Consider the following 14,692-nt stretch of genomic DNA (forward strand, 5'->3'; position numbering starts at 1 on the left):
CTGCGATGGAGCTCCGTATGCCACGGCCAACTGGCTGACACTGACGGCGGCGGTGCACAAATGCTGCGCAGCTAGCGCCATTCGACGGCCAACACCGCGGTTCCTGGTGTGTCCGCTGTGCTGTGCGTGTGATCATTGCTTGTACAGCCCTCTCGCAGTGTCCGGAGCAAGTATGGTGGGTCTGACACACCGGTGTCAATGTGTTCTTTTTTCCATTTCCAGGAGTGTATATACATGTAATAATTATAGGGAAACTCAATAAAAATGTAAATGTTCATTTGCACAAAAGCATAAATCACCAAAAGTTCTGCACTAATTGCTTTGAAATTTTGACACAACATTGCATTCATATATATGTACCTATTTTATAATATATATTTTATGTAAATAAATAATTAATATATAAAGGGAAAATGTTATTACCATTAATCTCAAAAAGTTCATGACTGATTTACTTTAAATATTTACATAATAATTGAATGAACAACATTGGAACATCGTTAGAAAAGAGGAAAGTTGTATTTACAGAAGGAGATGGAGAGAGGGGGGAGGAGCAGATGGACATAGAAAGAGAGGAGGAAGTGATGGGCACAGAGAGAGGAGGGGGGATAGAGGAGAAGATGGAAGAGAAAGAGAGAGGAGGAGATGAACAAGGAGATGGCGAGGAGGAGACCGAATGTGACCAGGAGGGGGAGAAGGAGGTTAGGACATGTATACAGTTCCCTTACATGTTAGAAATGTGTGCTTTCTATTTTCTTTCTTTTCTGTTTAACTAGATGCAGCCAAGGCAAAGTGTGGAAGTGTGGGCAGGAACAGCTAATAAATAAACAAAACTTCAGAAGGTTTTCAAGGCAGAAGAAATAAGAAATCAGGAACAACATGGACAGAAGAAAAGGAAAGACAACAAGGAGAGAGGATGAAGGAGTATGGAGAAAATAGTAAACAATAAAGAAAGAAGAAGAATTAAAGTCGTTACATGATCCTAGTCAGTCAATACAAAGATAAAAATAAAATTAAAACAATGCCATGTCTTCTCCAACTAAGCATTAAATGCAGCAGAGTACAAATGGAGGCCCCATTTGGGGGAGATTGGCCGCTGCATTGCAAGTCATATGAAATTAAAGTAAGAAGTATAAGTGAATTAAAATTAATTTATATTATACTCAATTGCATTTTTTCATCTGTCAATTTTTTAATATTTCTTAAGATGTTTTAAAAGTATTTCATTCCTTCAAATGTTTTAATTTCATTGGTCCACAACCTAACAGTTGTTATGTTAGGACTCTTCTGCTATTGGATGCAGATTTGGCAATTTTATGTTTTAAATGGTTTACTTTTAATTTCACTGGTTCACAACCTGTTATTTGTTATGTTTGGCTTTTCTGCTATTTTATACAGATTTTAACAATCACATTTTAAATTTCTTCCCTTATCATTTTACTTGTCCACAACCTGTCATTTGTTATGTCTGGAATTTTATGCTATAAGACGCAGATTTTGGCAGTGGGTATGTATTTTGGCTTTGGCTTGTGCTGTTATTTATGTTAGCATTCTATGTCATGTGTGTATAGCTTGGTTGCACTTATTCTGTTAAAATTCATTCTGTTTCTTTTTTCTTATTTGCTTGTTAAGATGAACATCTTTCATATTACTCTCAGGTTTAACCTACATTTCTTCTGAATTTTTTGGCATTCGTACATCCTTGTACCTTAGTTCTTCTCTATGTCATGTCATGTGTTGGATATGAATGCAGGCTTTTTTCTTGCAGACTGTTGTGTCAGGTTGTAAGCTGATTTGCACTTTCTGTAGTGTAGGGTCATTACTTAGCTTCAATTTGGTCTAGCAAATGACTTTCACCTAATGTCCTATGATGCCTTAATTTTTATAGACTGCATGCATTCCCTGTAGCAGTTTTGGGACAAGAGGAATTTGCCCAGGCTGCAACTGAAAGCTGGTGTTCTTTGCATCCATAATTTGGAATGTTATTTGGTGGTCCATATATTGGTTGGGGAAAGATACATGCAGGAATTACAGGGAAGTGGCACCAAAAATTGTCTTCCCAGAAACACACACAGGCATAGATGTGTGCATGCTAAGAATGTTGTGACAATTCTGAATCATTACTTGAATGTTAGTTCCTGTAGTTTGCAGTCTGTGGGTTGGTATTTATCTTTTCTCCACAATGGTACATAACAATGCCAACATGGTTGCGACTGTTATTCTTTCTTCGAGCTGACTTCCTTTCCGAAGAGCTGAATTTTAAAATTCAAGTCCTCGTCACATCAGGAGTAGAATGAAAAATTTGTCACACCCACATATTAGAACTTACTTAACACAATACTGAGACAACTCGATTATATACGTCTTTCTCACACCAGCTCAGAAGACTGACAGACATGGAGATAGGCAAAAAAAGACAAGTGAGGTACATAAAATAATTGCTATTTTTGCTCTTCAATTTTCTGTCAGCATGGGTATAACCACACATTCCTATGATATCTTTGCCGTACAGAGACTGCGCAAATATTTATTTATATGTAAAGGCCATTTAAAGAATCTACACATCCACGTATGATAGACATTTGCCTACTAGTTGTCTGGGCATGAGCATGATGCCCTAATACTGCTAGGTAGGCTATTTTTTAATCATTTTGTCAAGAATTTGTAATTAATTTATAATTAATCTTTAGTTTTTTAAATTTCTTAATTGTTTAATGGAGTGGGTGAGAACTGTTGGTTTACTTCAGATTTCTGATACACCTGATGATGGGGGAACCATTTATAATGACTTCTGTCAAACAAGACTTTGGTGAATAAAGTATTTTATAAGTGTGGTGTATTTGTAATATAAATTACAACCAATACTAAAGATTTTGGAGGAGGGAGCAGTCATGTTTTCTTAAGACACACTAAATTATTCTAGCATATAAACAAGAATTTCAGCTACACATGATGAACAAGCAGGGCACATCATTTTGATACAAAAAATCATGGATAGCTTTGTAAAACTTACCTCGGTTGTAATTTTTAGATGTTCCTTTCTTGTACCAATTATGGGGTGAAGTTTTTCCTTTCTTGTACCAACCAAGGGGTGAGGTTTCTTCTTGAACAAGACTCCAACCGTCAGGGCAGTGAGGGGGATCTGGACATGCTGGTTCTGTTTCAGTAACAGAGAAATTAATAGGTTTGATAACTAACACAGACATTATTTACCACAAACCACACTGTAGCAAGAACTATTTTGAAAGGAAACAGTAATGTTTTTCTAGACACATCAAATCATTTCCTTCTACACCTACAGCTATATTCTGCATACAATTTTGTGGTGCATGGCAGAGGTTGCTTCCCCCTCTAGCAGTTATTAGGCTTTCTTCCAGTTCCATTCATGTACGGAGCACAGGAAGAATGATTGTTTGAAGGCCTCTGTGCATGCAGTAATTATTCTGTCCTCATGATCCATACATGAGTGATATTCCTAGAGTCATCATTTAAAGCAGCTTGTTGAAATATGTTAACAGACTCTCTCAGGATATGGTAGCTTAATCAAAATTGATGCAGCAGTATACTGCACACCTTTCTGCACAAGAGTCAAGGAGGTGAAATCCAAATGCAGATTGGACTCTGCCTAGTATTAACTAAGTGAAAGCTCCCAATTCTTGGGAATAAGCTGATATTGTTACCAAGAAATGACAGTAAAGAATATATATATTGAGAGGACAATGTCAGAATACCAAGAATAGAGAACAAGGGTCAAAAAGACAAGAGATTTGCGAACTTACAACAACTGATGCCCAAACTGCCCATTTCTGAGCCAAAAATACCATTTAAGAATTGGGGGGGGGGGGGGGGGGTTACTAATACAATACCATACACCATAAGTGAATGAAAATAAGTAATATAGACTACTTTTTGTGTCGAAGTACCACTTACTTCAGACACTGTTCGAACAGTAAAAATGGCAGCATTAAGTCTTTGAACAAGATCCTAAATGTGGGCTTTCGATGACAGTTTACTGTCTATCTGAACATCTAGAAATTTGAATTGTTCAGTTTCCATTTATATAAATAAGGAACAGGAGTAGCCCCAGCACAGATCCCTGGGGCACTCCACATTTGACTGGACCCCATCCATCCCCACACCACAGCCATTCTCAGCACTGTGACTAATGACCTTTTGCTGCCTGTTGTTAAAGCAAGAGGTGAACCAATTGTGAGCTACTCCCTGTATTCCATAATGGTCCAACTTCTGGAGCAATATTTTGTGATCAACACAATCAAACGCCTTAGTTAAATAAAAAAAGATGCCTAGCATTTGGAACTTTTGTTTAATGCATCCAGCACCTCACAGAGAAAAGAGAATATAGCATTTTCAGCTGTTAAACTGACTTTATATCATCAACCTTGTGCTGCTGACCAGACACTTCCTTCACAACTGACCATATGATTTTAATTTTATCCTGTGAATTAGCTAGTCTATTTGCATACCACATACTCTTTGCCTTCTCAATAACATTTTTAAGCTCCTTACAATACTGTTTGTAATGCACTACTATAGCTTGATTGTGACACTTCTAACATTTTGATATAATTCCCACTTTGTTCTACATGTATCCTTATCCCACTAGTCAGCCACCCAGACTGCCCTTTACTGCTAGTACACTGTTTAGAATGTTCTAATGGAAAGTAACTTTCAAAGAGCATGAGAAATGTGTTAAGGAAAGTATTATATTTGTCATCTATGTTACGGCACAATAAACGTCCTGCCACTCTTGTTCCTGAATGAGGTTTAAAAAACACTATATTGCCATTGGATTAACTTTTCTACATAGTTTGTAATTATATATAATACTTGTTTGAGTACAAAAATCTTTTATTGTTAAGATTAGTGCATCATGGTCTGAAAGGCCATTGACCCTTTTACAAAGAAAATGCCCATATAGTAATCAAAAAATATTGTCTATGGCTGTGCCACTGTTCCCCTGCACCCTGGTTTGGAAAAAATACAGTCTGCATAAGATCATATGAGTTTAGGAGATCTTCCAACATCCTTTTTCTTGCACAATGACATGCAAAATTAATATTGAAGTCATCACATATAAAGTGAACCAAGAACCTTTTATAGCTTGAGCAGAAATGCTCTGAAGTCAGAGTTATGGGACCTATAAACAACAACAATTAGAAGTTTAATTTCACTAACTTCAACTGCCCCTGCACAACATTCAAATACCTGTTTAATGCAGTGCCATGATACATCTATGGACTCAAATGGAATATTGTTTTTTGTACACACGGTCACTCGCCCACTCTGCAAAGAACTCCTTGAAAAACAGCCAGCTAATCTGTATCCTCGTAAAGGAAGCCTCTGAATTGTCAAATTATTTAAGTAGTGCTCTGATATACCAGTTTGACAGGGATTCCATCAGCTTTGTTCAGTTTTAATGGTTTCAGCTGTTTCTCAACACTACTGACACTAATACTTATTCCATCCATCTTTTCAGTGGTATGTGGATTAAACTGGGGCAATTTTCCTGGGATTTCCTTTGTAAAGGAATATTTGAAAATGGGGTTAAGTATTTTGCTATGCTACCCTCAATTTCAGCTCCTCTCTCATTGACTCTGGACTGGACATTAACTTTTGTGCCACTAACAGCCTTTACAAATCATCAAAATTTCTTTGGGTTTTGTGAAACATCGTTTGACAATATTCTGCTATGGTAGTCACTGGAGGCATCATACACTGCTCTCTTGACAGCCAAATGTGTTTCATTCAGCATCTCTCTAGCTGTAGCTCTATGCCTTTTTTCCCACCTTTTTGCAGACATCTCTGTTTCTTTAGAAGTTTCTTTGCAGTGACTTTATAACATCGAGCTTCCCTGCCATTATGAACTGTTCTACTGGGTGCATATCTTTCCAGTGCATGGTTAACTGTCCTTTTAAACTTGAGCCATAGTTCCTCTACATGCTCCTGTCCTGTGCAGAAAGTTTCAAGTTCCTCACTGAGATATGACACTACTGATTTTTTATCTAATTTACTGAATGTATTGCTTTCTGCTTGTTTTAATTGTCCTTTGTGCTTTGGTAACAACTGTTGCCACAACTGTGTCATCATCACTGATACCAGTTTCAATCTGGACTTCCTCAAAGAGGTCACGTCTATTTGCTGCCATTAAATTCAATATATTTCCAGCATTAGCATGGTTCCTAACTATCTGTTCTAGATAGTTTTCAGAGAAGGGATTTAGTAATGTTTCACATAATCTGTTATTACGCCCACCACTAACAAAACTGTAATTTTTCCAATAAATTGTTGGATGATTAAAGCCTTCACTGATGATTACAGTGTGATTGAGGAACTTACATACAAGTGAATTGAGGTTTTCTCTAAAGTTTTCTGCTATGTCAGGAGATGAGTGTGTGGGCGATAGAAGGATCTGATCATTATTTTATACTCCCCCCTGGTAATGAGTCTTGCCAAACAGTCTCACATGCACTTTCAATTTCTATCTCGGCGGATTTGAGTTTCTTGTCTACTGTGACAAATACACCACCTCCATCTCCCATTTGATTATCCTTCAATACCCACTAAAATTTTCCCAAAAAATCTCACTGCTATCAATTTCAGGCTTCAGCCAGCTTTCTGTACCTAGCTTCACTGCATTTCAGGAGTGCTTCAAACTCTGGCACTTTGTTGCGAATACTTTGGTACTTTACCATTAGAATTTTAATACTCTCACCTGTGGGAGGATTGTCTTTTGATGTTACCCTGAGACTTCTGGGTTTCCTACGTCTGTTGTTATCTGGATTGTATGGAGAAATGCCTAATCTAAAAAATGCTTGTGTGCACCCCACACACAGCCTCTGATGTGTAGCGCACAACTGACCCAGTTTGGGGGACCCTACTGTTCTCAAACCTATGGTACAAGTCCAGGAAGTCACGGCCTAGCTTGTCACGGTACCTTCAAAGTCTCTGATTTAGTCCTTCCACTCAGCTCAAAACCAAAGAGCCACAATCAGTTCTGAGGATGATGCTGCAAAAATTGTGAGCTTCATTGAAATTCCATGTGCAACACTGGTGTTCTCAAACTTTTCTGCCATTCACTGGAATGACCCAAGTATGAACTCAGAGCCCAGATGACAGGCAGCATTTGTCCCAACATTTTCCACAATCTGCAGTTCACTGCACCCTGTTCCCCCCAAAAGTTGCTGGAATAGCCTCTTTTGCATGTTGAATGAGGCCTCCAAGCACTTGATTTCCTTTGCTGTTCTTGTTGCCATTTCCCTGAGGGGTACCATGATTCACCATACATTTAACTGCTGATGATAAATAGACTCCTACCCTTTAGCATTGCCTCCTCTTGACACCATACAAAACAGGTTTCCCCAAAACATGTGAAGTGGGACCCACTGGCTCAGTTTCACTTTCAATGAAAGACAGCACCTCAAAGTTGGTTAGGCCTCCCTGGTTCCCATCCTCCCGGTACAGGACACCTTAACTTACCATTGAGGAGATAGGATCCACCAAGAAAGGATAGTACTTCAGGTACCTCTGGTACTGGTATCACAGGTACATGATGTGCTTGGATAGCTCAGATGAGAGCACTTCCCTGCGAAAGACAAAGGTCCTCAGTTCGAGTCTCAGTCCAGCACTCAGTTTTAATCTGCCAGGAAGTTTTGTATCAGCACACAGTCCGCTGCAGAGTGGAAATTTCATTCTGGAGGCATGTGACACTCGTGAGCTCTTCCAGCACACCTATTTGCAGCAACTATCAATCATTTGACTGCAGTCAGGGTGATTTACAGCTGCTTATGAATGTCAACCAACTCATCCCATGTTTGAGAAGAGCATTCATAATGGGTCTGCATTTTGGCTGGTGCAATATATTACCCAACAGTGAGAAAATAACTTTAAATTAAGCCCGCTGGTTATCTTTTAATATGCTGATCTAAGGAGTTGCTAATTCCTTGTAAGAATTGAAGCAAATACACAAAATGAGATTTCTATTAAGCCAACACAGAAGCCTGTCATAAAAATTACCAGTTTCCTAAAAGTTATAGCTGTTAGCACAAAGAGTTAATTTACGATAAATGCAGATAATATTCAGGGTTACTCCTCTTTATTAGAGAACTAGATATAACACCATATGTTACTTAGAATGTGTGCTACAGTAATTAAATTGCAAATGGCATTTACTACAAATTGCTCATAGACTATGCAAAGGATAATGGCAGCTTCTGAAAATTCCCAAGAATGTAAGTTTATTTGCATTGATATGCAATAAAATTCAAGGGTGACATATTCTTCGGCAGAACTATGAACTGCAAATGCTGATATGCTATGAAATAAGTTACATATCGAAAACACTTGTACCTGTAACTTATAAAAATATAGTTTTGTACGTGTCCAAAAATTATAAAAAATAACCTGTTTCTCACATAATTGTACAATGAAATTAGGGACCCATTGTTTTGAATGAGGATAGGCCTACTGTTCTCAAAACTTTTTAAAAGAGCAAAATGAAGTTTAAGCCTATGATTGACATTAGCAGTTTGAGTTTATCGCAGTACTTGTCAAATGATCAAAATTTCACAATATATCACAATACACACAGGTACTGATACACTCAATGAAAGATTATGCAGAAGCAATGCGAACAGTAAAATATGTGAACTAGAACTTCAAATCGGCACATGAATCTTGCATACACAGTCTCACATAACTTGAACTATTGTTTGGGTTATTAGTGTCAAAGGAAGATCAGTAACAATTTATGTTCTAAAATGCCTAATGGAAAATGAAAATACTATACAGCAATACCTGCATCTTGTATCAGTTGTGATATTACATCAACTCAAACCATTAATCACAACTAGCCCTTTCATCCACAATGAGAGGTACACCCATCAGAAAATCTGCATTCACTGGAATACTGTGATTTGGCAAACCCGTTATAGATCTTAAGGTATGTAATATGAGTTCTGGAGCTCAATGATTTACCAACAGTCTTCTGAATAGTACTCTGATTGCACTGATGGGTGGCAATACATGTACGTTAATGAATAGAACCTAAGCAGTTTTTGAATGCCATTCACGAGTTTCAGTCGACATAATACCTGACCTTTATGAAGCAGAAGTGCCAGAACTCATCCCCACCCCCCATGCCCCATCCTCATCCTCATCCTCATCCCCCACCCCCACCCTACCCCACCAATAGTGATTGTAGTAAAGCTACACCTGAAAGCATACTAACAGAGTTCCTTCTGGGCAATTTCTTCAGTACCACTGAAGAATTTTTGTTTATTAACATGCAGCTTATAGAACATACAAATATTACATATTTATCTCTGTTATTAAATTATTCTTTTCTGTAGCTGAATTCATCTGTTAACGGCCAGTATGCAGCTTTATTTAAGTAAAACTGACTTATTCCACATCATTATATCATACAAGTGACACATGGGACAAATAACTAAATAATTGGATAACTCCTCACAAATGATGATCTATTGACAAGCTACTAACGAAACAAAGAGTTGGACTGACATTGGTTAATTTGGATGCAAAAAATAAACAAACAAATAAGTAAATGTACTCATACTGTTCATCATTATTTTTGGCTTTTGTAACCTTTGTTAGGCATTTCCATTCTAGATAGAAAAGCTTCATAAGTGTGTCTTGCAAACATCTCATCACTCCTATGCCCCAATCTTTATCTTTCCACATAAATAACACTGTGGTTTAGTAGCTAGCATCTTCATTACTAGCTTGACTGTACCATGTTCACTCTCCACCAACACCAAGATATTTAATATAAATTTTGATCCATGTAATCAAAACCTTATTAATGTGAAAATAATGAATATAGCTAACATTCTACAAGTTTAAGAATGGGATGTTAGTGCAAGAATGCTGCTTGTCTGTTGTTACAATGGCCAGCCCTATAGCAGGACAGTAGAATGTGTGACATGTATGAGAATTGTTGGACTCAGATTTAAAGTTCAGTGCCTAAAAAACTTCCAACATTATCGGACAGCCTACAGAAGAGATGCACTGCATTGCACCTGAAAACCTGAATATGAGAAAAAAATTTAGAGGAACTTGTAGTCAAATTCATCCACCAACTTCACAAGGGGTGAAAAATTATGGAAAGGAGCATATGAAAAGTAAAGGACTCACATACAAGTGATGGAATGCAGCAATATGTTGCCAGGTCACATGATCTGCCCTTAGATCAAAAGAGTGCAGAAAAATCACAGTTGGCAGCAGTTGACTGATGATCACTCATAAATCCCAAACAATCTGATGAAATCACATGTATGAACTGGATGTGTGTGGCAGTATGGCTGCCTGGTTTTCACTTGTTTGTCTAATTGTTAAGTATAATTGTGTATTTTGTTTCATTTTGATATGCCCAGATGAAGTTAGAACATTACCTTAGAATTCATAGTTCTTCTGTGAGCATGGACCACTCTGAAAGTGAAGTTTAAGGAGGAGCTGCCATTTATATTAACACTTGAGCGACCAACCCGAAACAAAAGTCATGACACAACCCTTATATTCAAAGAATGCACCCAAGTAAATCTTGGGCTGTGAGTTTCACAAAAATACAACGATTCTGGATCAGAAGGGGAAATATCTGTGTGCAAACAGTCTGAAGGAGATTCATATTCAGATAAGCTGCAGTCTACCACAATTTTTCATCATTAGTATTGTTGCTACAGATACTGCTGCTGTAATTACAATTTAGTTCTGTTTTATTTATCTTAATCTCAGCTTTTTTACAGATGAATCTCGTAATGAAGCAGCATCCAAGATCTGTTCAGAAAAATGACATAATTTATTTATAAAAGAAGCAGGAAAGAAACAAGCTAGTATTGACTTGATTGCGACATACCTTTTTGCATCCCAGAATGCTTCAGTCTTTTGATTACAAGTATAAGTTAAATTGCTCAAGAACTCATCTTACATTATTTTAAGGATAATTATAAATTTTGTCATCATTACTGGAAAAAAATTGTGATCTATCAAAGCATTAAAATAATTATGAGAAAGAAAACTTGAACCATGGCCCTTTTTAGCATGTATTACCATTTCAGATTCATGAACACAAATGTACCGGTAACATATTACATAATGGGATAAATGGCTTGTTTTCTGGACCCAATGTTTTACTAAATACCTGAACCTCAAAAAAGAGTAAAAACCTAAAAATATTGAACTATTGCAGATTTATTACTGAGTTGCATTTCGAATGTTGTGCTTTAGAAGTAGAAGCTTGTGGAAAGTTCATAGTAATAGTCACAATATACTGGCATCATTTGGTAATTCTGTGTTTTTAATGAAGTCTTTAACTTTTAAACAGAATTAGGTAACATTAACTGGATAGTTTACTTAAAATGATCAGGCCATCCTTATTTTACAGCTGTACTGAAGTCACTTGTCATTTTACATAATGTAACTCTCTCTATAAAATTGACAACAATGAATTGTGGAAACCAGCAGTGCTACTATTGATAAAATAGATTGAAAATAGATACACAACATAGAATATCAATGAAAATTGTAAAAAATTCTGTAACACAGCCCATAGTTCCCAACAAAAGCATACCGAGAAGATTAATAAATTTTAATTACCATTTTTTAAAATTTATTTTTGCAAGCATTAGTCAACACACAGAGAGATCAACTACCACTGCTAATAGACATATTAATTCATTTTCCATAGCAGACAATCACAGCACAGTAATAATTGAAATATGAGTTGAAATTTCTTTGTAAACTACTTATGTGAGGCAGATTTGAAATAAGCAAGTAACTGTAGGTGATATTGCCTGCAGTTTGTTGCTGGTGTGAGTCCTTATAATGTGTGTCCATTATTTTCTTTTGAAAGTAGAAGAATGATCCACTAGGAGTTTGGGGCAATTGTGCAAAGAACAAATTTAGAAATGTATATCATAGGTACTTGATCACTGGAGAAAACAGATTGCCTGTCATTGCCCAGAAGCCAGTTCATCTATTCTTCACAATAACAGTGTGTCAAGGCATACTGTCTTAAGAAAGAGGGAGTTTTGATGGCAAAGACTGTTATAACCTTTCGAGCCACAGTGCAGTCCTGTGTGACTTATTTTTGTTACTTCACATCCAATCTGATCTCAAATGAAACCATTTTGAGGCAGTCAAACCCCATCTTGGGGCAGTTAAAAGGGCTCGCTGAACAGTGAGTCTGGTGAAAATTTTAACATTATCATAGAAAGTGGCAGAAATATTGAACATAATGTATATACTATTAAGAGTGCTACTGTAAAAACTAGTAACTGTACCTGAACTTGATTTCATGCGTATCTGTAAGACAGAAACCCCAATTTTTAACTAGAATGTCAGGTAACACTCACCTGTGCCAGGTAAGGGAGTAGTTACTGGTGGTTCTGTTTCTTCTTCAAATGAACATGCAACCTCATCATCTGGACAATCTTCCACACCATCACACCAGACACTCTCATGAACACAAGCACCACTTGTCGGACACAGTCGAGTTGCTGGTGGGCAAGGTTCACAACGACATTCACATATTCCCTTAATAAGAACACCTCTCAGTCCCTGCAAAAGGAAAAGCAGTGTTTGGATGCAAATTGAGGAATAACTGAACAGTTATATTTGCCCTGGACCTCAGAAATTTCTGTGTTGCTGTTTACTTATGTAACTATTAAACAGATAATCTGCAAGTGCAGTATTTAAGCTTGTGATATAAAATATCACATATGCCTGTGTTAAAAACTATTTGTCAGGTTCTTGTGACTGATTCTGCATTGTAAACTAAAACTTACATACTAAATTACTGTTTCAATAGAGTGACTATTTGTCCAAATAATTTACAAAATGAATAGAAACATGATTCCCAACTAGAAAATCAGAAATTAATCACATTCTTCTCATCAGTATCAAATGTACTACATTTTTAATAAAATCACTATGCCTGGAAAAAAAACTTGTTTTTAGGAAGTCAGGTGAAAAAAGATGCTGTAGTTTCTCCTACAGTAAATTTCAATGTCTTCTGATATAAGTCTCATTTTCCTCTCTAATAGTCTATCAATTATTTTAAACTTGTTTCATTTAATTTGATTTTAAGAATATCTGGCAGTACTGACTGCGTGCTCCAGGAGATTTAAATGTATAGCACGCATGATTACGTTGGTGCAGTATTACATAGTGGTGATTCTACAAGATCATCATGACAATGCACATACAGAACTTCCATATACTTCGGCAGCAGGAAACTGACACAATAAAACACAAGACTCTGACACCAAAAGATGCATCCACATTATATTTCCCTATAACAGCCACATATAATTAATTCACACAGACATAAACTCAACTTCACTTCTACAAAAAGTGAGGTACAGTTAAAAACCAAGTTGTTTTGTTCTGAGCTCACTGTTCAGAAATACCAGCAACTTCACACATTATGCAATGCTGAAGACATGCTAAGTCTGTATCGTTTGTTTTCCTCCACAACTACATTTTTCCTTCTGCTTCAAATATTTGTGGACAGCTTGAAATAAGCTGCCCTGTCTCTTAGCTCGTGTTGCTCACTACAAAATATGAACTCAATTGTACATACACCAGTATCACACATTTATATTGCCTCTAACTTGCTAACTACTATGTTTTTAACTGACCTTCCAGTTGCAAGTCCACAGCATGATCCAATGCTCTTGGCCATTAATTATTTCTATATCTACATCTATAATCTGAAATCCATTGTGAAGGTCAGAGCAGCAAGTACTTCCCATGGCACCATATACCTGAGTTTCTTCCTATTCCATTCAAGAATGGAGTACATGAAGAATGATGGTTTAAATGCCTTGCACGTTATGTGATAAGTATGATCTTATACTCACAGTCCCTTTGCTTTCTCAGTTTTTGTAATTTCTGGTGTGTTTCAATACCACTGACAGTAACATCTTCATCATTTATCCCATTAGCGAAGTGGGAAGTAAACAGAGACAGTAGTCCTTGATTTACATTTGTAAACAGACATTTAAAAATATAGTTCAGAATTTCTGCTTTTGCTTTGCTACCCTCAGTATCAGTGCCTCTATCATCCATGAGTGTCCAGTCACTGACTTTGGTGCCACAGGCAACATTTACAGGTGACCAGAATTTCTTTGGGTTTTGTAAGAGGTCTTTCAATAGGATTCTGCTATGGTGATTGTGGAACACCTCAGATTTGGTCCTTTTGACAGTCAAATGTGTTTGATTTAGCATCTTTTTATAGCCATATGCTTTGTTTTACATTTGTTGTGGAGAAACCACCTTCTCTTTAGAAGTTTCTTTGGAGATATTGTATACCACAGAGGGTCCCTCCTGTCGTGAATTGTTTTAATAGGTACGTATCTATCCAGTGCATTATCAACTATTCTTCCAAACTTAAGCCACCATTCATCTACATACTCCTGCACACAGTGACACGTTTCAAGTTCGTCTTTGGGATATGATGCAACTTCTGCTGTATCTATTTCACTGGACATGTATGTTTTTCTACTTGTTTTAGCTGCCCTTTGTATTTTAGTAATCATTGTTGCTACAACTGCCTAATGGTTCCTGATATTAGTTTCAAACTGGACATGCTCTAAGTGACCAGATCTATTTATTGCCATTAAATTTAATGTACTTCAAGACCTGCCTGGAAGCC

The 14,692-nt window shown here is 36.9% G+C and overlaps 1 protein-coding gene across 1 annotated transcript in view; it reads right to left on the minus strand.

Moving 5' to 3' along the window:
• The window catches only part of LOC126175921 (hemocytin), a 486,280-nt gene that overhangs the window by 137,230 nt on the left and 334,358 nt on the right, over nucleotides 1-14,692 (minus strand). The window contains exons 50-51 of the mRNA XM_049922991.1: nucleotides 12,390-12,594; nucleotides 3,014-3,157 (exon numbers count right to left, since the gene is read on the minus strand). Of these exons, the coding sequence (XP_049778948.1) occupies nucleotides 3,014-3,157; nucleotides 12,390-12,594 (349 nt within the window). The remainder of the gene's footprint in view (nucleotides 1-3,013; nucleotides 3,158-12,389; nucleotides 12,595-14,692) is intronic.

Source organism: Schistocerca cancellata, chromosome 3 (assembly GCF_023864275.1).
Source record: "Schistocerca cancellata isolate TAMUIC-IGC-003103 chromosome 3, iqSchCanc2.1, whole genome shotgun sequence".
NCBI classification, from domain to species: domain Eukaryota; kingdom Metazoa; phylum Arthropoda; class Insecta; order Orthoptera; family Acrididae; genus Schistocerca; species Schistocerca cancellata.